Source organism: Bufo gargarizans, chromosome 5 (assembly GCF_014858855.1).
Source record: "Bufo gargarizans isolate SCDJY-AF-19 chromosome 5, ASM1485885v1, whole genome shotgun sequence".
Lineage (NCBI taxonomy): Eukaryota > Metazoa > Chordata > Amphibia > Anura > Bufonidae > Bufo > Bufo gargarizans.
In genome coordinates this window covers 53135942-53159070 of record NC_058084.1, presented here as the reverse complement: position 1 = coordinate 53159070, position 23129 = coordinate 53135942, and the positions used below count along the sequence as shown (strand labels likewise).

Genomic DNA, 23129 nt, shown 5'->3' with positions numbered 1-23129 from the left:
GAGCTCACCCCATGTGATCTATTACCGGTCGTACCTGGAGCAGGCTTATCACTGTCAAATTGGTCATATTGAAATGTTTCTACCCCTCTGTAACCATTTTGTTCCCCTGAAACACAAAGCAAGCAACCCTTTAAATAGTTTTGATTCCAAATTATTTAACATGTGCATAAAACTTCTGTGCGTACATTCGTGTCTCCATGGTAACAGACTACTAACAAATCCTGTGTAGTCTGATCCTGCAGTCATACTTCCATCTGCTCCCTACTTCTTACTTAGGGCTCTTTCACACTTGCGTTATAGTCTTCCGGCATAGAGTTCCGTCGTCGGGGCTCTATGCCGGAAGAATCCTGATCAGTTTTATCCTAATGCATTCTGAATGGAGAGAAATCCGTTCAGGATGCATCAGGATGTCTTCAGTTCCGAAACGTTTTTTGGCCGGAGAAAATACCGCAGCATGCTGCGCTTTTTGCTCCGGCCAAAAATCCTGAACACTTGCCGCAAGGCCGGATCCGGAATTAATGCCCATTGAAAGGCATTGATCCGGATCCGGCCTTAAGCTAAACGTCGTTTCGGCGCATTACCGGATCCGACGTTTAGCTTTTTCTGAATGGTTACCATGGCTGCCGGGACGCTAAAGTCCTGGCAGCCATGGTAAAGTGTAGTGGGGAGCAGTTCAAATGCTTTCAGTTCACTTGCGTTTTTCCGGATCCGGCGTGTAATTCAGGCAAATGGAGTACACGCCGGATCCGGACAACGCAAGTGTGAAAGAGGCCTAATGCACATTTTTTTTTTCTGTGTATAAAATAGAATACAGTAACTTTGTATATGTGTGTGTGTGTGTATATATATATATATATATATATATAATAACAATATATGGGGTCATTTATCAAACTGGTGTAAAGTAGAACTGGCTCAGATCAGATTCCTCCTTTCAGTTTCCAAAGGAGCTGTCAAAAATGAACGGTGGAATCTGATTGGTTGCTATGGGCAACCATGCCAGTTTTACTTTACACCAGTTTGATAAATGACCCCCATATATTTTTATTATATATATACACACACACTCATATACAAAGTTACTGTATTTTATTTTTATTTTAGTAACACTGGAGCAATAAAGTTTGGGCTGTAAAGGTGGAGATAGCTTGAGATAAATACCTTTACTTGCGTGGTACTTGCTGATGCTGCCACCCTACCTGATTTTTTAAAAATCTAAATCGATATTTAAAATATCGCTCCTGCTGTGTTCCCCTGCAGTTTTCACGCTCAGTATGCTAATATTGATCATTGGTACAGGGAGGAGGAGACGCCAGGGATTCTCAATGGGCGTCTCCTTCTCCCTGGCTGTGCCGCGATCCAATCACAGCGGAGAGAGTCACAGCCAGTGAGAAGGAGACACCCTGGCATCTCCTCCTCCCTGTACCGATGATCAATATTAGCCTACTGAGCGTGAAAACTACAGGCGAACACAGCGGGAGCGATATTTTAAAAAAATCAGGTAGGGTGGCAGCATCAACAAGTACCACGCAAGTAAAGGTATTTATCTTAATTAATAAAAAACCATGAAAGGTCCTCAATCTTGTAGATTGAAATAAAAGGCAAATGTCTGTATCTATCTAATATATATCTGATCTCTCTTATCGTTCTGTCAATATCTTATTTTATTTTTTTACACACTTATATAGCGCTGACATATTCCGCAGCGCTTTACAGATATCATCATCGCACTGTCCTCAATGGGGCTCACAATCTAAGGTCCCTATCAGTGTGTCTTTGGAGTGTGGGAGGAAACCGGAGTATCCAGAGTAAGCCCACATAAACACGGGGATCTATCTATCTATCTCATATCTATCTATCTATCTATCTATCTATCTATCTATCTATCTCATATCTATCTATTATCTATCTATCTATCTCATATCTATCTATCTATCTATCTATCTATCTATCTATCTCATATCTATCTATCTATCTATCTCATATCTATCTATCTCTCTCATATCTATCTATCTATCTATCTATCTATCTATCTCTCTCATATCTATCTATCTATCTATCTATCCATCTATCTCATATCTATCTATTCATTATCTATCTATCTCATATCTATCTATCTATCTATCTATCTATCTATCTCATATCTATCTATTAATTATCTATCTATCTATCTCATATCTATCTATTAATTATCTATCTATCTATCTCATATCTATCTATCTATCTATTATCTATCTCATATCTATCTATCTAATTATATTATATCTATCTATCTATCTATCTATCTATCTCTCATGCTCTTTGTTGATAGAAGGCTGCAGCACAATCTTTCCGGATAACAGAACAGTGATTGAGATGATCTGGCTCAGAACGCCTTCATTGTGGTAACTACCATATTTAATAATCTAATTACTTCCTATTCAGATGCCAATTATTTTGGCAAGAGGTTGTCCCTCTCTGTGGAATCTCAGCAAACAGTGAGACTTCACTTTGGTGTAATTACTTACTTAGTGGAAAGTTTCAGAAGTGTCTGGGCTGCTGAACTTGCTGCAGATTACACGGGTGTCTCATTGGCGGAGTCTGCTGCGCGGGGCCATTTCTTCTGCTTTTAGGAGTATTGCTGGCGCAGCACGGTGTTTATCAGGATGAGAGTAGTTCTGTTAAAGATGAGCCCAACAAACACCCGAGATTGATCTAGAGCTGCATTTTCCCAGTCCTGACATAGGGGGAAACCACTCAGTGATTAGTATTTACTGCATATCTAGAGGGGGAGCAAAACAGAAAGGTGCTGCCACACCGTCAGGTTTCCTGATGCAGGTTTGGAAGCCAAAATCAGGAGTGGATCATAAAAGGACAGAAAGTATAAAGGACATATAAGACATCTTCTCCATTTTGAATTCACTCCTGATTTTGTCTTCCAAAACTGCATTGCGAAACCTGACCGTGTGACCGTAACCTAAGAAGACACTTTTTTTCTTTCAATTTCTACGGAGGAGTTTTGGGCAACGGGAATGAGGTTGCTGAGACCCCACCAATTGACAGAATGAAGGGGTACAATGATTATTACAACCTCTTGCTTGCTTCTTGCCTTTTTCAAGATCTCTGCTTGCTGTTTTTGAACCTGATGGATAATGCACATTATGACTTTGCTTTGAAGGGAGCCACCATGCTTCTAAGTACTTTCCCTAGGGATCCGACAGAACAAATGTTCGGATTCCTTACGTATGGGGATATAATAAAACATATGGCTCCATACAGGAGTCCAGCATAGCCTATACAGTCATACAGGCTCTGTGCATTGCGGTACAGGTTAGGTGACAGTCCTAAAGCTAGCCGTCCACTAGAGACTTCAGACAACCATTTCATGGACAGCCTGCCATTCACAGTTTACAGTATTGAATTAGTCTTCACCTCGATCACTGATCTGGTGAGGCTGCTATCAATGGGATTCACACCTGCCATTTGGCACAAATGACTTCCCGAATATCGGGAACTGAACCCGACAATGATCAAAAAGAAATCCAGCACAACTTGCTATTGTGTTGTCAGAAAATGGCCTTTTTGACTGCCTGAAATCTATAGTGTACAATCAGCTGAAAGGGGTTATCCCATGGCTAATGTAAAACAAGAAAATCAGACATCATACAGTACATGATAATCTCTTTGTAACAAAGCTAGAACCAGCCCTGCACCTCACATGGATCCAGAGATCTCCCCATTCATTGCTCTGCTAGATTTATATCAAGCTGGCAGCTCAAGGGGAGCGGCTTTTCTGCTGCAGCTAAGGGGGCGTGTCCATGCTCTCCCTATCACAGCTCAGGGGGCGTGTCTCAGCTCTCCCTATCACAGCTTAGAGGGCGTGTCTCAGCTCTCTCTATCACAGCTTAGAGGGCGTGTCTCAGCTCTCCCTATCACAGCTCAGGGGGCGTGTCTCAGCGCTCCCTATCACAGCTCAGGGGGCAGTCAAAGGATGAAACTGAGCATGTGCGGCCTTCTCAGTGAGCTGGACAAAGAAATAAGAAAAAAACAGCAGGTGGCGCTATACAGATACAGTTTATTGAAAAACTCAGGGGCTATGTGAAGAGAAATTATCTCAGTCAGTGAAAAAAGGCGATAAGACATTCTTCAGATACATAAATGAAAAAAGGAAACTAAAACAAGGAATTACCAAATTAAAAACAAAAGAAGGAAGGTATATGGAAGAAGATAAAGAACTAGCTGACTGCCTCAATGAATACTTCTGTTCAGTTTTTACAAAGCAAAATTAAGGAAAAAGACCTCAGTTAGGAAAGAAGACTAATGATTCTTTTGATGCATGTGTCTTTACAGAGGAAGAGGTTCTAAGTCAGCTGTCTAAAATTAATACAAATAAGTCACAGGGGCCTGATGGGATACACCCAAAGCTATTAAAAGAGCTCAGCAGTGAACTAGCAAAACCATTAACAGATTTATTTAACCAATCACTGGCAACAGGAGTCGTCCCAGAAGATTGGAAATTAGCAAATGTTGTGCCCATTCACAAGAAAGGTAGTAGGGAGGAATCGGGCAACTATAGGCCAGTAAGCCTGACATCAATAGTGGGGAAATTAATGGAAACCATACTTAAGGAGAGGATCCCATGGATTGAAAGATGAAAAACAGCATGGGTTTACTTCAGGGAGATCATGTCAAACTAATCATATTGATTTTTTTGATTGGGTGACTAAAATAATAGATGGAGGAGGTGCAGTAGACATCGCTTATCTAGACTTTAGTAAGGCTTTTGATACTGTCCCACATAAAAGGCTTATCAATAAATTGCAGTTTTTGTGCATGGACTCCCATATTGTTGAATGGATTAGCAGTGGCTGAGGGACAGACAACAGAGGGTTGTAGTCAATGGAGTATATTCAGACCATGGTCTTGTTACCAGTGGGGTACCTCAGGGATCTGTTCTGGGACCCATATTGTTTAATATCTTTATCAGCGAATTTGCAGAAGGCCTCAATGGTAAGGTGTGTCTTTTTGCTGATGACACAGAGATTTGTAACAGGGTTGATGTTCCTGGAGGGATACACCAAATGGAAAAGGATTTAGGAAAACTAGAGGAATGGTAAAAAATCTGGCAACTAAAATGTAATGTTGATAAGTGCAAGATAATGCACCTGGGGCGTAAAAACCCAAGAGCAGAATATAAAATCAGTGATACAGTCCTAACCTCAGTATCTGAGGAAAGGGATTTAGGGGTCATTATTTCAGAAGACTTAAAGGGGTTATCCCATCATAGAGAATGGGGGCCTATCGCTAGGATAAGCCCCCATTGTCTGATAGGTGCGGGTCCCACCGCTGGGACCCTCACCTACAAGCAGAACGGAACGGAGAAACATGAGGAGGGCGCACTGCGCATGCGCAGCCGCCCTCCATTCATTTCTATGGAGCCGCCAAAAATAGCCGAGCTTTTTCCGTCGGCCCCATAGAAATTAATGGGAGCGGTGGCCGCGCATGCGCGGTGCGCTCCCATTCACTTCAATGGGAGAGGCGGGGAGCTGCGCCTGGTGGTGGACGGACCCCGGGAAACCCGGGGTCCTCCAGCCACAACTCTCCCCGGCTCCGTTCTCCTTGTAGATGCGGGTCCCAGCGGTGGGACCCGCACCTATCAGAAAATGGGGGCATATCCTAGCGATAGGCCCCCATTGTCTATGATGGGATAACCCCTTTAAAGGTAGGCAGACAATGTCATAGAGCAGCAGGAAATGCTAGCAGAATGCTTGGGTGTAAAGGGAGAGGCATTACCAGTAGAAAGAGGGAGGTGCTCATGCCGCTCTACAGAGCACTAGTGAGACCTCATATGAAGTATTGTGCACAGTACTGGAGACCATATCTTCAGAAGGATATTGATACTCTAGAGAGAGTTCAGAGAAGAGCTACTAAACTAGTACATGGATTGCAGGATAAAACTTACCAGGAAAGATTAAAGGACCTTAACATGTATAGCTTGGAAGAAAGAAGAGACAGAGGGGATATGATAGAAACTTTTAAATACATAAAGGGAATCAACTCGGTAAAGGAGGAGAGAATATTTAAAAGAAGAAAAACTGCTACAAGAGGACACAGTTTTAAATTAGAGGGGCAAAGGTTTAAAAGTAATATCAGGAAGTATTACTTTACTGAGAGAGTAGTGGATGCATGGAATAGCCTTCCTGCAGAGGTGGTAGCTGCAAATACAGTGATCCGTTTCCGTTTTTGTTTCTGTGTGTCTTCCTTTATTTTTGGAGGACCACCAGACATAAAGGAAAGTAAAAAAAAAGTCTAAGACAGGTTTGCCATGAAAATGATAGGAAAAAAACGAACGCGGATGACAATCTTGTGTGCTTCCGTGTTTTTTAGCGGTCCCATTGACTTGAATGGGTCCGCAAACCGTTTTCCGCGAAAATAATAGGCGGGATATATGTTTTTTGATGGACTGGAACCACAGATCACGGACGCAGATGGCAAACGGTGCATTAGCCGAGTTTTCAACTGACTCATTGAAAATCACTTGCACACCCATTGAAGTCTAGGGGTCTGTGAAAAAGCGGATGGCATTTGTTCTGTCATTGTTTCACAGACGACTGGTAGGAGATGCTCTGGAAACGAATTTTCAGCTGAGCGTCATGCTTGGAAAACGGATGACACATGGAGGAGAAATAAAAATGGACACACGGATTCTTCAAGGACACCTTCACGGATGAAACATGGATGGATTTTCCATGGACGTCATCCAGACATAGAAATGAGAACGAGGCCTAAAGTGGTTGTCCTATGATCAGCACTTACCACCTATCCAGATGCTGGTTCGTTCAAACAGGGGACATTGGACCCTCGTTCTCATGATCGGTGAAAGTCACAGCAGTCGGACCCCAGTGATCAGACCATGGTCAGCCAATTCTAGGGACAGGTGACACTGTAAGTGTTGGTTATGGGACAACCCCTTTTAAGTCCTACTCCTACGGGTGTGCTGGATGCAGTTGTATTTAGTTTAGACCAGGGATCAACAATCTCCGGCACTCTAGCTGTGGTGAAACTACTACTCCCAGCATGCACAATTGCTGGACTGCGGAACGAGACACACATACATCAGGAGATTGTGGAAACGTGTGTACCAAATGTAAAATGCAAATGTAGTGTTCACAAAGCCTTATCACTAGGACTAGGCTTTCAGGTTTCCATTCACTGACAGCAAGCACAGATCTCTAAATCAGTGAAGAACTGACGCAAAGTATATTAGAAATTAAAGGGGGTTTCTGAGATCTTTTATACAGATGACCAATCCTCTAGATAGGTCATCAGTATTTGATCAGTGGGGGATCGACAACCGGGACCCCCGCCGATCAGCTGTTTCAGAAGGCATCGGCGCTCACAGTAGTCGCAGCTTTTCCTAGAACAGTGGAGAGGCATTCATCGATCACATCCTAGGCGCTGAGTGCGATACCAAGCACAGCCACTATGGAAGGCGCTGTGCTGGCGAGCACAGAGATGGCCGCAGCGCTACTGCGGGTGCCTTTTCTTTTCTTTTTTTCTTTATATTTATTTATTATTATTTTTATTTTTTTAAGTACACAGTGAAAAACAACACACATTATAATAAAAAAGACAACTAAAACAGGATCGCCATTATAGACAAAAATCAACTGCCCTATAAGGAAAAAACTGAATCCCGCCTAAATTGTAGATGTCACTATGAATTCAGAATAAATATACAAAAAATACAACTATAACCCCCCCCCCCCCAATTGGCTGTCGTCACGTCAGATCTATCAAATATAACCATAATTGCAATAATAATTATACCTAAACAGTCATACGTGCCGCTCTCCGTTTCCTACAGGTACAGGATCCATTCATTTAACGAGGGTGGGGAGACAGAACCCCCAGTGCCATCAGACCCCTCATCCAGATCTGTCTGACCAGGACCGCGATTACCATATCTGGGGCAAGGTATCCCAATATCACTGTCAACATCCCAGGGTTATATGTCAAAGAGGACTCCTTTTGTAGACCTGCTCCCAGTACTTTTTTAGTTTGCTGCAGTTCCAAAGTAAATGGCCGTGATCCGCAGTCACATATCCACATTTAGGACAGCAGCAATCTCGGCCTTTGTTTTGGGGAAATTTCGCTTGGGTTTTTGGCGTATAGTACAATCGGTAAATTAATCTGTGAGCATTAGAGATTGTAGCCTTTCTTACATTTCTCTAGATACTGGCCCATTGTAGTGGAAGGCAATGCAACTCTTGCTCCCATTTACTTGGGCTTTTAAATAGAGTTACAGTTGCCAGTGCCATTCGAAGTTTGCAGTATGAACTTATTAACCCTCTCGTCTATCTGGGCGTAACAATAATCAAAAAATAATTCTCCTGTGGAAAAATGTAGCCTTTGTTCCTAGAGGCCTCATATACATGTTTTAAACGTGAGTACATAAACAAGTCTAATGCTGTCAGTGAAATTAAATTCCAAAAACAATTTGAAATGTCCCGAAGATAAAAGATGACACACATTGACAACCCCCTTACGTAACCAATAAACAAAATCTGTGATTTTTTGAAGAATTCCACCAGATTCCTGTTCTCCCACAGAGGGGTGAAAGCAAAAGAATAGGATACTTTTAGAATCTCCTTAAGCTTATTCCAAACCCTCTGTAGGGTCCGAGGTATCGATAGGGACTTCCTCAATCCCATATAACCAGACTCCAAACATGTGAAGATATTCTCTATTGGTTTATCCATAACCTGAGTCAAATATCGTGCAAGTGAACTCTCTTTAATATTACAACATCGCTGAATCTGTGCACATAAATAATATCCATGAAAAAAAGGAAATGATAACCCGCCCTCCGATTCCGACAGCCATAGATATCTTTGTTTTATACTCACCCTCTTCCTTCCCCAAATTAGATCGTTAATAAGAGTCTCCAATCTATGGAAAAAGATATCATCGATCCAAACAGGGGAAGCGGTGCGGGTGCCTTTTCAAACAGCTGATCGGCAGGGGTCTTGGGTGTCGGACCCCCACCAATCAGTATAAATATCTCGGAAAACATTTTAAATTTGAACTCCTTTAAAGGGGTTGTCTCATCAGGAACCCATTTCATAATGTGACCAGCACAGTGGATCACCCGGCATACAGAAGAGGAAGCCATGGCCAGCCATGGAATGTCCCCTGTAGTGCCACATACGTTATATTATATTATTACATTGGTTTGTGAATGGGAGCCTCTGGTACAGAGCGCCTCTCACTTCCGGCACCCCCCCTCTATGACAGGGTTGTCTTCACGAGACCTCTTTACCAGGGGCGGTGATGCTACCTGATAAGTAGCTGCCCTGTGACCTCAGCCATAGTTTACAAGAAGCCTCTATTATTCTTCTCTTCACTTCCCTTCCTTCTGATAGACTTGTTTTTATGTCTGATTGCCCTTTTATTTCATGTTTTTATTTTTTTTATTTCTTTAGTACAAATCTTTTATTTCCATGCAGACAACATAATTGTACATTTATCTATTATACGTCTTCACAGAAAGGCCTGAAAGCAGTTGACTGATTAGTGCTCAGCGGAGACGCTGCACCCTTAATCTCGCTGACAGTCTTTGGCAGATGTCATTAAATTTCGACTGAACGTCGCCTTTCTTTTTTTTTTTGCCTTTCTTTTTGTGAAAGTCTTGCGAGAATAGATGTAACATTTGCAAAGTGCTTTCTAAACTAATTTACTGCTCTGAATGCTGCGTAGGACGTACAGCGATGTGATGTCGATATTAGTGTAGGAGTTACTGTATCTTGGTGATGTAAGCAACATGTGAAAAAATTACATTTTAATCCGTGCCGATTGCCAAGTTTGTGAGGGGGGGGGGGGGGGGGGGGCAAAAAGAAGCAACTTTTTCTTGATGACAAATTTCCTAACATTTTACGGTATGCAGTTCCTATGCAGATCTATGTGTCTCTATAGTTACAAGCAAAACAGAAATTCGGGGTAACCCTTTTCCATCTGCCTTCCATCTATCCTCTAGATCAGGGATGGCCAACCTGTGGCTCTCCACCTGTTGTAAAACTACAATTCCCACCATGCCTTGCTGTAGGCTGATAGCTGTAGGCAGTCTGGGCATGTTAGGAGTTGTAGTTTTGCAACAGTTGGAGAGCCCTGCTCTAGATAGCAGTCAAATGGAAGAAAATGACAGATGGCTGTAGGATCAGACTACGCAGGGTTTCTTTGTAGTCTGTAACCAGGGAGATGCAAAGGTCTGCATAGGAGCTGTATACACAATAGTAGATTTTGTAATGAAAACACTTTGCTGTTTTTGCTTTATTATATTTATTATGCAATTTTGTACCTAGGACACCGGCTGACCTGTTACATGTGCACTTGGCATCTGAAGGTATCTGTGTTGGTCCCATGTTCATATGTGTCCGCATTGCTGAGAAAAATTATGTTTTAATATATGCAAATGAGCCTCTAGAAGCAACAGGGGGCGTCGCCATTACACCTAGAGGCTCTGCTCTCTACTGCAACTGCTGCGCCCTCTGCACTTTAGGAGAAGTCAGGGCCAGATGTTCTGATGTTTTCACTGCCTGGTCCTGTCAATCAAAATGCAGAGGGAGATGCTGCTGCAGAGAGAGCAGAGCCTCTAAGTGTATTGGCAACGCCCCCGTTGCTCCTAGAGGCTCATTTGCATATAATAAAACATAATTTTCTCAGTAATGTAGACACATATGAACAAGGGACCAACACAGATGCCTTCAGCTGCCAAGCGCACATGTAACAGGTCAGGCAGTGTCATAGCTACAAAACTGCTGACAGATGCCCTTTAACTAATGACCGCATTCAAGTGTGCATTGTTAATGGCTGTGCTGGCACCGTCAATACTGCAAAGCCATTAACAATACAGACCCACTGAACAGTGTGGTAGTTTACTTAGCGGCAGCTGCATACAACCGCAGCGGTACTCGACAGCAGCACAGCTGTGTCCCCAACGCACCGCCATCGCACCGCGTGGTCGCACAGTTACTATTGTTTTGTGCCGGTTTAATTTTATATAAAATGGGGGCATTGGGGGCACGAAGCAAAGTAAAACCTCGACTCTTTACCCCACTCAAAATGTTTAGATGTTTAGAAAATTTTACTATGTCGAAAACTGCATATAAAAATAATACAGTACCCCCACACAATGCCTAAACAATACTCCCATACAATGTCCATGTAATGCCACCGTATAGTGCATCATGGTCGAATTTTTTAACGATCCCTAAAAAAGAATCTAACCATGTTGTCTGCAATGCTCAACATTTTAAAATTCTGTAAAAAAAATGAAAAGACATAACTCATGGTGGTATCCGAGTCTTCCTCTTTCCCTTCCAAACGGCAGGAGACTCCTTTTATGAGCAAAAGCCACGGATGTGTCACCCATGCAATTTAAAAATACAATACATTATGGAGTATTCGTATAATACTATATAAAGCTTTTCATTCCCAAATAATGCTGCCATATCATTTTAAACTAGCGTAGCCTTTGGGGCCCCCCCAGAACTTGAGGGCCCTAGGCCCTCGACCAGTTCCCCACTTCCTAAAACAGGGTCTGCGTTCATCTTTGGTCTGCATCTTGCAATGAAATAATCTCCTTCTCATACACTGGCAGTTTAGTGAGGATTCGGAGCCAGAACTACGGGCTGTTTAGGCAGTTTATGGCGGTAATTATCGTCACTGCTCTTACTGGCCCATTATAAACTATTTTTAAAAGACTGAATATTTAGAAACCAATTGGTTTAGTAATTAAACATTGATGTTAATTGCCTGTTATAGCGGTTTATTACGAGTAAAATAAAGATCAGTTATTCAATATTAAAATATTGTCCATTTCTTGTAAAGAGAGTCGATAGGAGAATGTCAGAATTTGTGATCTGTTACAGTAAATCACGCCATGTCAGATGGCAGCTCGGCGGTTACACCGGATGTCACTGGGAGGGAGTGATGTCCGTGGTTGCTGAGCGTCCACTCTTATCATAGGTTCACAATTGTGCACACATTCGTTTAGTGATATGTCTTTGTAGACACAGAGCTCCATATCCCCAGGTGTCCTTCATACAGACAACTCCATGAAGTTGAATGATAAAATTGAATCTGCTGGCAGCCACCACTAGGGGGCGCGGATGAGCTTCCTGCATATTGCCCCCATTGATCCTAACATAAAATCTGTATGCATAACAGCTTCTTAGCACCACCTAGTGGCAGCTGCGAATAGTCAGAAGTGTGTCGTTAAAGGGATTTTCTGAGATTTATATATTGATGGGCTACTCTCACCGCTCCCTCCAATAAGCTGTTCTGCAGTAAATCCAGCATCGGAACTACACAACTCTCATTACTGGAGCTGATTACTGCAGCGCTGTCAAGTAGTGACCAGTAGGGGACAGAGCGGTATAGTTCCTGCGCCACAACTAGTGCAGAATAGCTAATAGGTGGGGATGATGGAAGTCAATCCCCCCCCCCCCTTCCCCAAGCCAAATTTTGACCTAACCCCTTGCCTCTGGCCAGAGGTGTACCTGACCAGCATGCATTGTCTACATATAATACCAATGTCTTCTTATGCGGCACAAGGGTCTTTGGGCCCCCTCAGGCTCCTGGGCCTGGTAGCGACTGCTTCCTCTGCACCCCCTATAGCTGTGCCCCTGGGAGATAGATGGATACATATGAGATAGATATAGTTAGGATAGATAATAGATAGATGATAGATAGATACTTCTCCATATCATGTCCCTTACACTTGTGATTGACTTGACAGCATAGGAAATCCTTCTAAACATCCATGGAAGCCGAGTTCTGTCCTGATTTGTTTCTCTTTCATTCCGCAGGTTATGTGGGTATGTAATTTGTGCCGAAAACAACAAGAAATCCTCACCAAGTCCGGAGCCTGGTTCTACAACAGCGGGTCAACCACAGCACAGAAGGACGGAGAAGAGGCTCAAGCAGGGCTCCAGAACGAAGAAGCACCTCAGGAGAAAAAGGCTAAACTACAAGAGCAATCCCAATACCAGGGACCCTCAGGGGACTTACTTACACCAGCCTCAGAGAAGAGCCGATCACAGGGGATCGTAAGGCAGGACTCCATTAAGAATGGCTCCGGAGTGAAGCACTCGGCTGCAGGTGATCTCCCGTCAGACAGGTAACGATGTCTCCTCCGCCTTTCATACTTGGGGAAAGTGTATTTCATGTTAATGGGTCTTTGGTCATAAACTGACTAATGGGGGTTGTTGGCAAGTCATAGAGGCGGCCCATGTGACTACTCCGGAGCCAGTGGAGAAAGAGGGCCCAGTCCTGGTTGTTGCCTTTACTATTAGGTGTCGAGAACTAAGGAAGGACTCTTGGCAAACAAGGAATGAAAGGGGGTGGGGGGTGAAATTGGCTCTAGAGTCAAGGTAAGTGGGTGGAGGAGTAAAAAAAAAGATCAGGCCCACTCTGTCTTAGGTGGATCCGTGATTTCGTGATTTGTGGTACGCAAAACGGATACGGTCTTGTGACTGGACCCTAAACCAAAGGCCAAAAACAGAAAGCATGTGGGGCCCCGGCAGACACTCTCTAAAAGGGGTTGTTCAGAAGTGCCACCCTTGTCCATAGGCTGTGGATACTGCAGTCCATGAGCAGCTGATTCTAAAAAATAAATAAAAAAACACCCCTCTGGTCTCTTTACAACCCGAGTATTACACAGGGTCATCCCCGTTGTGGTGCATTGGCTGTCATGTGTACAGTTTTGCAGATCATCTCATTTTTAATTGCGATTGCGGCCGTTGACCATCACTCCCATTATCTGATGTACTGGTTGACGCCTGCATTTCAATTTTATCGGTATTTTTAACATTCATTATAATAACTAAGGACACATGGTTAGGACGTAGCTTCCAGCTAATCTTTACACATTGGAAGCCTCAGGACGTGCCCAATGGCTAATTAAAGGGGCTCTCTGGGACTAGGAGATTTTTATTTAATTGCCTTATGGATTGTAATGTCCCTTAGGGTCCATTCACACGACCGTATTTTCACTCCGCGTCCGATCCACTTTTTTTTAGCAGATCTGATGTGAAAAGCAGTGTGTGCTCAATGCATCCGTATGTGCATTTTGCGGCCTTCAAAAGACAAAATAGGCAGGACGTTCCGATTCACAAAATGCGGAACACACACAGCCGGTATCCGTATTTTGCAGATCCGCAATTTGCACTCTGCAAAAATAGGTACAGTTCTTTGACTGAACCCTGAGATGCACATCCTTACCCGATCCTTACCCAGGTCACCTGCAGTCCCATCTATATGGTCTGTGTACAGTTCTTTGAATGAACCCTGAGATGCACATCCTTACCCGATCTGCCCCAGGTCACCTGCTTTAAGCCTGCAGTCCTATCTATATGGTCTGTGTACAGTCCACTTGATCAGTTCTGATGACATCACAGCAGGGCCGACGCTCCCACTGCAATACAGGCTGCCCTGCCACAATGTCGTCATGAGCAGGGCACTGGAGGTCTTGCTGTGACGTCGTTACCATGCCACTGGCCACCGGATAACCCCTTTAATTATAAAATGTTATATATATATATTGCAGGGTATATCAGTTTTTTACAGTAGGAAATTCAGTGTTTGCAGGATTTTCGCTTACTGCAAGGGGTTGAATGAGCATGAAAGGTCTAATATATGCATATCTTGCTAGCTGTCCTGTTATCCATTAGGCGCCTTTCGCACGGTGTTTCCCCTGCACATTTGCCTTATGCGGCAGTATACAAGAGCTCTTCATCAGGAGACATCCCCGTTTTTAACTGGAATAGCACAGTATACGTTGCTCTACCATACAGAGGCATTCAGTAAAAAAAAAAAAAGAAAAAAAAGTATACCGCATTGATGCATCTGTTCCGTGTATACGTCCAAGATGACATGCTCCTGCGGACCCCTGGATGGACGCTGGAGAGCACAGTGTGAAAAGTCACTTACGGTATTCTTGTGCAGAAAGGGAAAGACATATACACTGCCCAATATACTATATAAAGTGGCTCCAAAGCAACACTTCATTTTAAGGCGGTTTTCTGGAAAGAAAATGTAAAAAATAAGCCATACTCGCCGATCCTGCGGTTCTGACCCTGCTCCGGTCCCTGCTGCTCTTCCACTTCCTGGTCCCAGCTCAACATGCCGGAAATGACCCAAAAATGCAGACTCTGCAGCAAAAATCTGAACATGTTACATGCGGATTTTGCACTGTATTTGGCTGCATATTTGCTGTGGATCTCACCCTCTGCAATCCAAAAATTGCATAACTGGATTTATAATTTCTACTGCAGGTCAAGTCATTCGCAGATTCCGTTGTGGAAAGTTTTCACAGCAGATGGATGAGATTTTTTTATATTTCAGCCACTTTGCTGCGGTAAACACTGTGGTTTTCTGCGGAGAACCTGTATTGTGTATTCCACATGTGGCCATACCCTTAAGGTGGTTTTTAATGTGTAGGTCTCCATAACTTAGAGACTTCAATGTATCGCCACCTGGGGCAGCAAAAGTGAGTTGGAGGATTTTCCGGGATTTTTATTATTAATGATCTATCCTCAGAATAGGTCATCAATATCAGATCGGCGGGGGTCTGACACTTCCGCCGATCAGCTGTTTGATGAGGCAGCGGTGCTCTGGCCTCCTCGCAGCTTACCAAGCACAGCGCCATCCATTTCAAAGTGGCTGTGCTCGGTATTGCAGCTCAGACCCATTCACTTGAATAGGACTGAGCAGTGCCTAGGCCGCGCGAGTGATGAACGTGACGTCACTGGCCGTGTTGTTCACAAAGCACCTTGGTTATTTCAAACAGCTGATCGGTGGGGGTGGCGGGAGTTAGGGGTGAAGCCCTGAACAATTTTCTAAATTTTTCACCTCCATACTAGGAGACGTTAACGATAAAACATTTGTGGACTCATGCTGATGTGACTTGGTGGTGAAGCACAAAGCTCCCAGGTCCTCCTGAATCATGCGGCAGCACAATGCCAGGCTGCACAATGCCACACAACTGAAATCTTGCCCAACATTTGCCGCTAAATAGCTTTTTCAGCGCAACTATTGTAATAGTTTCCTCTGATAGCGACAGTCTATTTGTCTCCTCAGCACATAATGGCGTTTTCACATGTTCCTTTCCTCCTCCACATGACAATGCTGAGAGGAATGATGGAAAGACGCGTCCAGCTATATTTAATAAAAGCACGGTACTATTTCCGCTCTTGAGCTCTCGGATGGTCGCTCGCAGCATCACTGTCCTCATAACCTTACAGGAATGAATGGCCGCCACTTGGCGTGCACAAGGTACAAAGGGGGATTTCATGCTATTTTATTCCACATAAAGTATTAACCTATTAGTGGCCACTGGCCAGCCTATTTTGCGTCTTAGAAGAGGTTTTTCAGGATTTACATATTAGTGGCCTATACTTTGCATAGGTCATCAATATGATATCAGTGGGGGAAGGGAGTCCGACTAGGAGCTGTACGAAGAGGCCGCAGCGCTCTGTGAGGTGACCAAAAAAACAAGTCAGGCTACTTTCACACTTGCGGCAGGACGGATCCGACATAATCAGAAGATCACACATTCACTTCCAGTAAAAGAACTAAAAATCACAATTAAAGTTTTTTTAAATTGGGGGGAAAAGGGCAAAAATAGAACATTCAAATCACCACCCTTTCCCAATTTTACATATAAAAATAAGCAATACAAATAAACATAATTTATATCACCACATAGGAAAATGTCAGAACTATTAAAATATAAAAATAAAAAAATAATAATTCCTGTGTGGTGGATGCTATAATAGAAAGAAATGGCTGAGGCTACTTTCACACTTGCGGCAGGACGGATCCGACATGCTGTTCACCATGTCGGATCCGTCCTGCGGCTATTTCGCCATGCCGCCGGACCGCCGGTGGTGATTTGAATGTTTTCTATTTTTGCCCTTTTCCCCCCCAAATTAAAAAAACTTTAATTGTGATTTTTAGTTCTCTTACTGGAAGTGAATGTGTGATCTTCTGATTATTTTTACCATAGACTTCTGTAGTATACTATTGCAGTCTATAGGATTCTGACGGGCTGCTTATTAAGCTATGCCACAGGCACAGCTTTAAAGAGATTTTCTGAGATTTTCATATTGATGACCTATCCTCGGGACTGGAGGTACTACACTTTTGTTATGGCTGTATCTTCCAGTAAAGATATGGACGGCAGATGGCTGGCAAGGAGCAGGGCAAACCACCCTGTTCCCCCCTTCTTGGTAGGAGTGGGCTGGTCCTGCCGCTGCCAGGAGGGGGGGGGGGGGTTCCTGTCCAGAGACAGAGTGGAGAGGAAACCACCTCCCTCTGTATATATCAGCTCAGATGCTATGACTGCTCCTCCATACCGAGTTTTATTTACTATACTATACAATATAGCAATTACCTTATCACCATCTTTTTCTCTCAGTTGGTTTAGTGATCTGTACTTTTTAATCACTCTTGCTATCATGGAAATCAGCTCTCCATGTCTTCTTGATGAGTCTGTGGTAGACTTATTCAAAGCAGCCAATCCGAGTGTGCAGAGCTGCAGGGGGCGGAGAGAGCTGCAACCTGAGCCAATGAGCAGGCAGGAGGTGTGTCTTAGACTACCTCAGATTCCCTGTAGATACACTGTAGTCAAAGATCTCAGCACAGCCTTAATAGAGAAGAGCTAAAAAGCAGACAAAGAACAAGATCTGATGGAAAATAATTAGCAGGCAGTCATCCCTTGTAAGTTCTGACTTACTGATGATTTTTGGGCTCTTGGCTGAACAGCCACTTGAAGTTGTGTTATTTATTTTTAGACAGAACGGGCAGATTTATTAAGTCTTAGTGACAGATCTGTCGGGCTAAGATGTGCTGAATTTATTAAAAAGGGTTATGCCATGATCGATGTAAAAAGTGAAAAATCAGACATCATATAGCACATGACTATCTCTTTCTAACAAAGCTTGAACCAGCCCTGTACCTCACATGATTCCAGAGATCTCCCCATTCGATGCTCCAATTGCTCTGCTAGATTTTCTTTAGCCTGGCAGCTCAGGGGCGTGTCCTTGCTGCGGTAGCTCAGGGGCGTGTCCTTGCTGCGGTAGCTCAGGGGCGTATCCTTTCTGCGGCAGCTCAGGGGCGTGTCCTTTCAGCGGCAGCTCTCTCCCTGTAACTGTCACAGCTTTTAACAGAACCTATGGCTGGTGGCAGTTGAAGATTTAAACTGAACATGTTCGACCAGCTCAGTGAGACAGAGAAAAAAAATGAGGAAAAGAATAAACAGCAGGTGGCGCTGTACAGATACATTTTATTAAATAACTCGGTGACTATACAAAATTTTTAATTACACGCAATTACAAAAGTATTCAGATCCAGGGGCTGGTTTGAAAAATGTACAATATGTTTTGTGACACGACCACATTAATGAATTTAACGCATCTTTTGGTAATCCGTGCATCAGAAAGTCAAATCTGTGCTCTGCTCTTTTCATTTCTGTAGGAGGCGATATTTTTCCGCTCATTTTAGTCTCTGTGTATCAGTAACAAGTGTAAATGTCACCCACTCATTGACTGCATCTAGTAATTGCATGTCAGCTAATCCACACCTCACGGAAAGGTCACCGTCATTAATTAATAACAGGGGCATAAAAACAAACGTTACTATGTGGCATGTCTTACTGTGGCATTGATTAAGCACTGGGGTAAGAAGGTATGGAAGGTCTGAAGAAGGAGGACACCATAACATTTACATGGACTCTATAGGGAAACTTCATGAAAACAGCAAGAAGGGATGATGAGACATCTGACCTGATGTGTGTAATACTCCTCTTTAAGGGAATGCGTCATCAGAAAATGACCTGCTGTTAAAAATTTACTTTGTTTAACATATTTTTAAATATTTTTTTATGTTATTTTTAATTTTCCATGTCACTTTTTATATTTAAACTAAAACCCAAAATGCTACAGTTTTCGCACTGGCCACTATCTATATCTATATATATATATATATATATATATATATATATATATATATAAAAAGAAATATATATATAAAGAAGGACGTATATATGTATGTTCTGCGATCACTCAAAAACGGAACCATCGATTTCAACGAAACTTGGTATACACATCCCCTGCTACCTGGAAATAAATCTTGTGGGGCTCACAGCTCTAGGACTTACCGATCCTGAGATATTCCCAAAAAATGACCTGCATTAGCCAATACAAGCCTGCAGGTCTTTCTCTTCATATCCCAACTGCCATACACAGGGTCACATGTCCCTTATCAGCCAATAAAAGCTCGCAGGCCCTTAGTCTCCACATACACACAGTTTTCCACCAGGTTTCTATAACAACCCAGCCAATTTTCTTCACTGCTGTAGGTTAGCTTTAAAGGGGCAGGGTGCTATGGATGACACTGTTAAGGGAGTGGAGTGCTGTGGAGGTGACAGTTCAGGGGGCAGGTAGGGTGGCCATTCAGGCCACCCTCAAAAGACAGACTTAAAAATCAGGCCCCGCTAAGCCACGCCCCTGATCTGGTTACACCACGCCCCCTTCTACTCCACAGCCGACAGGGTTTGAAAAAATGAAGGTAAAATTCAACTTCTGTCAGCTGCAGGGGTGGGAGGGAGGGTGACTTTCTCCCTGCAGCTCACGCTCACAGCACAGTGCTGCTGTCTGAGAGTGAGCTGTTCAAAAGGACATCCCTGTGTGAGATATTCCCAAAAAATGCATTAGCCAATAGGAACCTGATCACATGACCCTTATCAGCCAATAGAAGCTCGCAGGCCCTTAGTCTTCACATACACACAGTTTTACAGCAGGTTTCGATAACAACCTAGCCATATTTCTTCACTGCTGCAGGTCAGCTTTAAAGGGGCAGGGTGCTGTGGATGACACTGTTAAGGGAGTGGAGTGCTGTGGAGGTCTCAGTTCAGTGGCAGTTAGGGTGGCCATTCAGGCCACCCTCAAAAGAGGGACTTAAAAACCCTGCCCCCAGGTCCTGCTAAGCCACGCCCCTCCCACTCCGCAGCCAACGGGGATTAAACAAATTAAGATAAAAATCAACTTCTGTCAGCTGCAGGGGTGGGAGGCAGGGTGACTTTCTCCCTGCAGCTCACACTCACACAGCACAGTGCTGCTGTCTGAGAGTGAGCTGTTCAAAAGGACATCCCTGTGTCCGTCCAGGTCCTGCGCCAGACGGAGGACAGGGAGTCTAAAAGCCGGACTGGCCGGCCTAAAACCGGACCTCTAGCCACCCTAGGGGCAGGCTGCTGTGGAGGTCACAGTTAAGGGGATGGTCCGCTATGGAGGTCAGAGTTAAGGGGCAGATTGCTGTAGAGGCCACTGTTAAGGGGACAGGGTGTTGTGGAAATCACTGTTATGGAAATGGGGTACTGTGGAGGTCACTAATAAAGGACTGGCCACTGTGGAGGTCACTGTTAAAGGGGCGGGCTGCTGTGGAGGTCACTGATAAGGGGGCGGGGGCGGTGGAGGTCTCTGTTAAGGGCACAGGGAACTGTAGGGAACTGTCGAGGTCACATTTAAGGGGGCTGTCCGCTATGGAGGTCAGTGTTAAGGGACGGTGTGTTGTGGAGGTCCCATTTTAAGGGAACAGAGCTCTGTAGAGATCACTGTTAAGGGGGCGGGTTATTGTGGAAATCACTGTTAACGAGACTGGGTACTGTAGAGGTCACTAATAAACGGGCCTCCGCTGTGGAGATCACTGTTAATGGTGAGGGCGCTGTGGATGTTACTGTTAAGGGGGCAGGCCGCTGTGGAGGTCACTGTTAATGGTGAGGGTGCTGTGGATGTTGCTGTTAAGGGGGCAGGCCACTGTGGAGATCACTGTTAATGGTGAGGGCGCTGTGGATGTTGCTGTTAAGGGGGCAGGCCACTGTGGAGGTCACTGTTAATGGTGAGGGCGCTGTGGATGTTGCTGTTAAGGGGGCAGGCCACTGTAGAGGTCACTGTTGAAGGGGCGGGGTACTGTAGATGTCCCTTTTATTGTGGATACTGTCGATATCTTTTAACGACACACACAAACATTTAATGAAATAGATGAAATATACCCGTGCGAAGCCGGATCCTTCTGCTAGTCTATATATATAAAGAAGGACGTATATATGTGTGTGTGTATGTATGTTCCGCGATCACTCAATAATGCAACCATCGATTTCAATGAAACTTGGTATACACATCTCTTGCTACCTGGAAATAAATCTTGTGGGGCTCACAGCTCTAGGACGTACCGTTCTTGAGATATTTCCCAAAAATTACCTGCATTAGCCAATAGAAGCCTGCAAGTCTCTCTCTTCATATCCCAACTGCCATACACACGGTCACATGTCCCTTATCAGCCAATAGAAGCTCGCAGGCCCTTAGTCTCCACATACACACAGGTTTCCATAACAATCTAGTTATTTTTCTTCACTGCTGTAGGTCAGCGTTAGGCTAGGGCTACATGACGACTTTTGTCGCGCAACAATAAGTCGCACGACACATAGGGCACAACTACACTGCTACATGTGTCACACCAATGTCGCGCGACAATTTTTATAATGATAGTCGATAGTGTTGCATTGCGACTTGTGACATGCTGCGACAGTCACAGAAAGATCCATCTCGGATTGATTTTTTGCGACTGTAGTGCGAAGTCGCAGCATGTCACATGTCGCAGTGCGACACCATAGCCTATCATAAAAACTGAGACAAAATGTCGTAGCCCTAGCATTAAGGGGGCAGGGCGCTGTGGAGGTCACTGTTAAGGGGGCAGGGCGCTGTGGAGGTCACTGTTAAGGGGGCAGGGCGCTGTGGAGGTCACTGTTAAGGGGGCAGGGCGCTGTGGAGGTCACTGTTAAGGGGGCAGGGCGCTGTGGAGGTCACTGTTAAGGGGGCAGGCCGCTGTGGAGGTCACTGTTAAGGCAGCAGGGTACTGTGAGTTCACTCTTAAGGGAGCGGGGTACTGTGGAGGTTACTGTTAAAGGGGCTGGGTGCTGTAGAGGTCACTGTCGAAATTTTTAACGACGCACAGAAACATTAAATGAAATAGATGAAATATACCAGTGCGAAGCCGGGCCCTTCTGCTAGTGTCTAGTAATTACCGCCACTTTTTGGTTCTTACAGATCACTTTACTGCAGATAACTCATTCTAATCCTGCCTGTAATGATATCACCTCTGTGTATAGATAAGACAGGATCCACCATCCACAATAAGGGATTGTCAGAGCTTATCTTGTACAGTGACAACACAGGGCACAGAGCATGCCCAGAAAACTCTCCCATAGAGGTCCCCTGCTGACCATTGTGTATATGGCCTGTGGGGCTGCCGTAAAGAAATTTTCTTAATCTTTTGTAAATGCTGTTAAGAACAGCTCAGGCAAGATGGCTGCCCCATAATCCTGTTTAGGAAATAAAATAAAATAAATCTACAATCAGAAAAAAGGAGATGTGCTCTGGTTTTAACTGGCAAATAAAATTTTTGGTGCCACGTTTCCTGAATGTTACATAGTGTGGGGACTTGCACTGGTAGACAGGAATAGCGGACGCAGTATAGAGGCAACAACAAGTTCTTTAGATTCTGAGCCCAGCTGCCTATTTAAGGACAGCCAGGTGCTGCCAAAACCCAGACCGGCATTTAAAATCTGGTCCGGTATTTGACCTCACCTGGCTGTAAATCAGCCCAGCAGCACATGCTGGGAGGAAAATACCTGTTTTTCCAGACGAAACCTCTCACTGTGTCACATACCCCTCGTTTGCTCAACCCTGAAAGGGTTGAACACATTCCAGACAGTGTACCCGGGTCAGGGCATCCGCGTTTCCCTGTAACCGGTCTGCCCTGTGTTCCACCAAAAACTTTAAGTTTTGTAGGGAGAGAAACCATTGTGTAACCCAGGCATTTCTGTCCTTGACCTGGCTCATACACTTGAGAGGGAAGTGGTCAGTCACCAGGCGGAATTTTCTCCCCAATAAATAATAGCGATGAGATTCTAGTGCCTACTTGATAGCCAGGCACTCTCTTTCCACTATACTGTACCTGGTCTCGGCTGGGGTGAGGAAGACGATGGGATGCTCCTCCCCCTTGACTTCCTGAGACAGTACAGCACTGAGGCC

The 23129-nt window shown here is 44.2% G+C and overlaps 1 protein-coding gene across 14 annotated transcripts in view; it reads left to right on the top strand.

Annotated features, from left to right (window-relative positions):
* RIMS2 (regulating synaptic membrane exocytosis 2) overlaps positions 1-23129 on the top strand; it is a 578844-nt gene that overhangs the window by 130189 nt on the left and 425526 nt on the right. For all 14 annotated transcript variants that reach the window (XM_044295802.1, XM_044295812.1, XM_044295801.1 and 11 more), the window contains one exon: positions 12849-13159. In XM_044295802.1, the coding sequence (XP_044151737.1) occupies positions 12849-13159 (311 nt within the window). The remainder of the gene's footprint in view (positions 1-12848; positions 13160-23129) is intronic.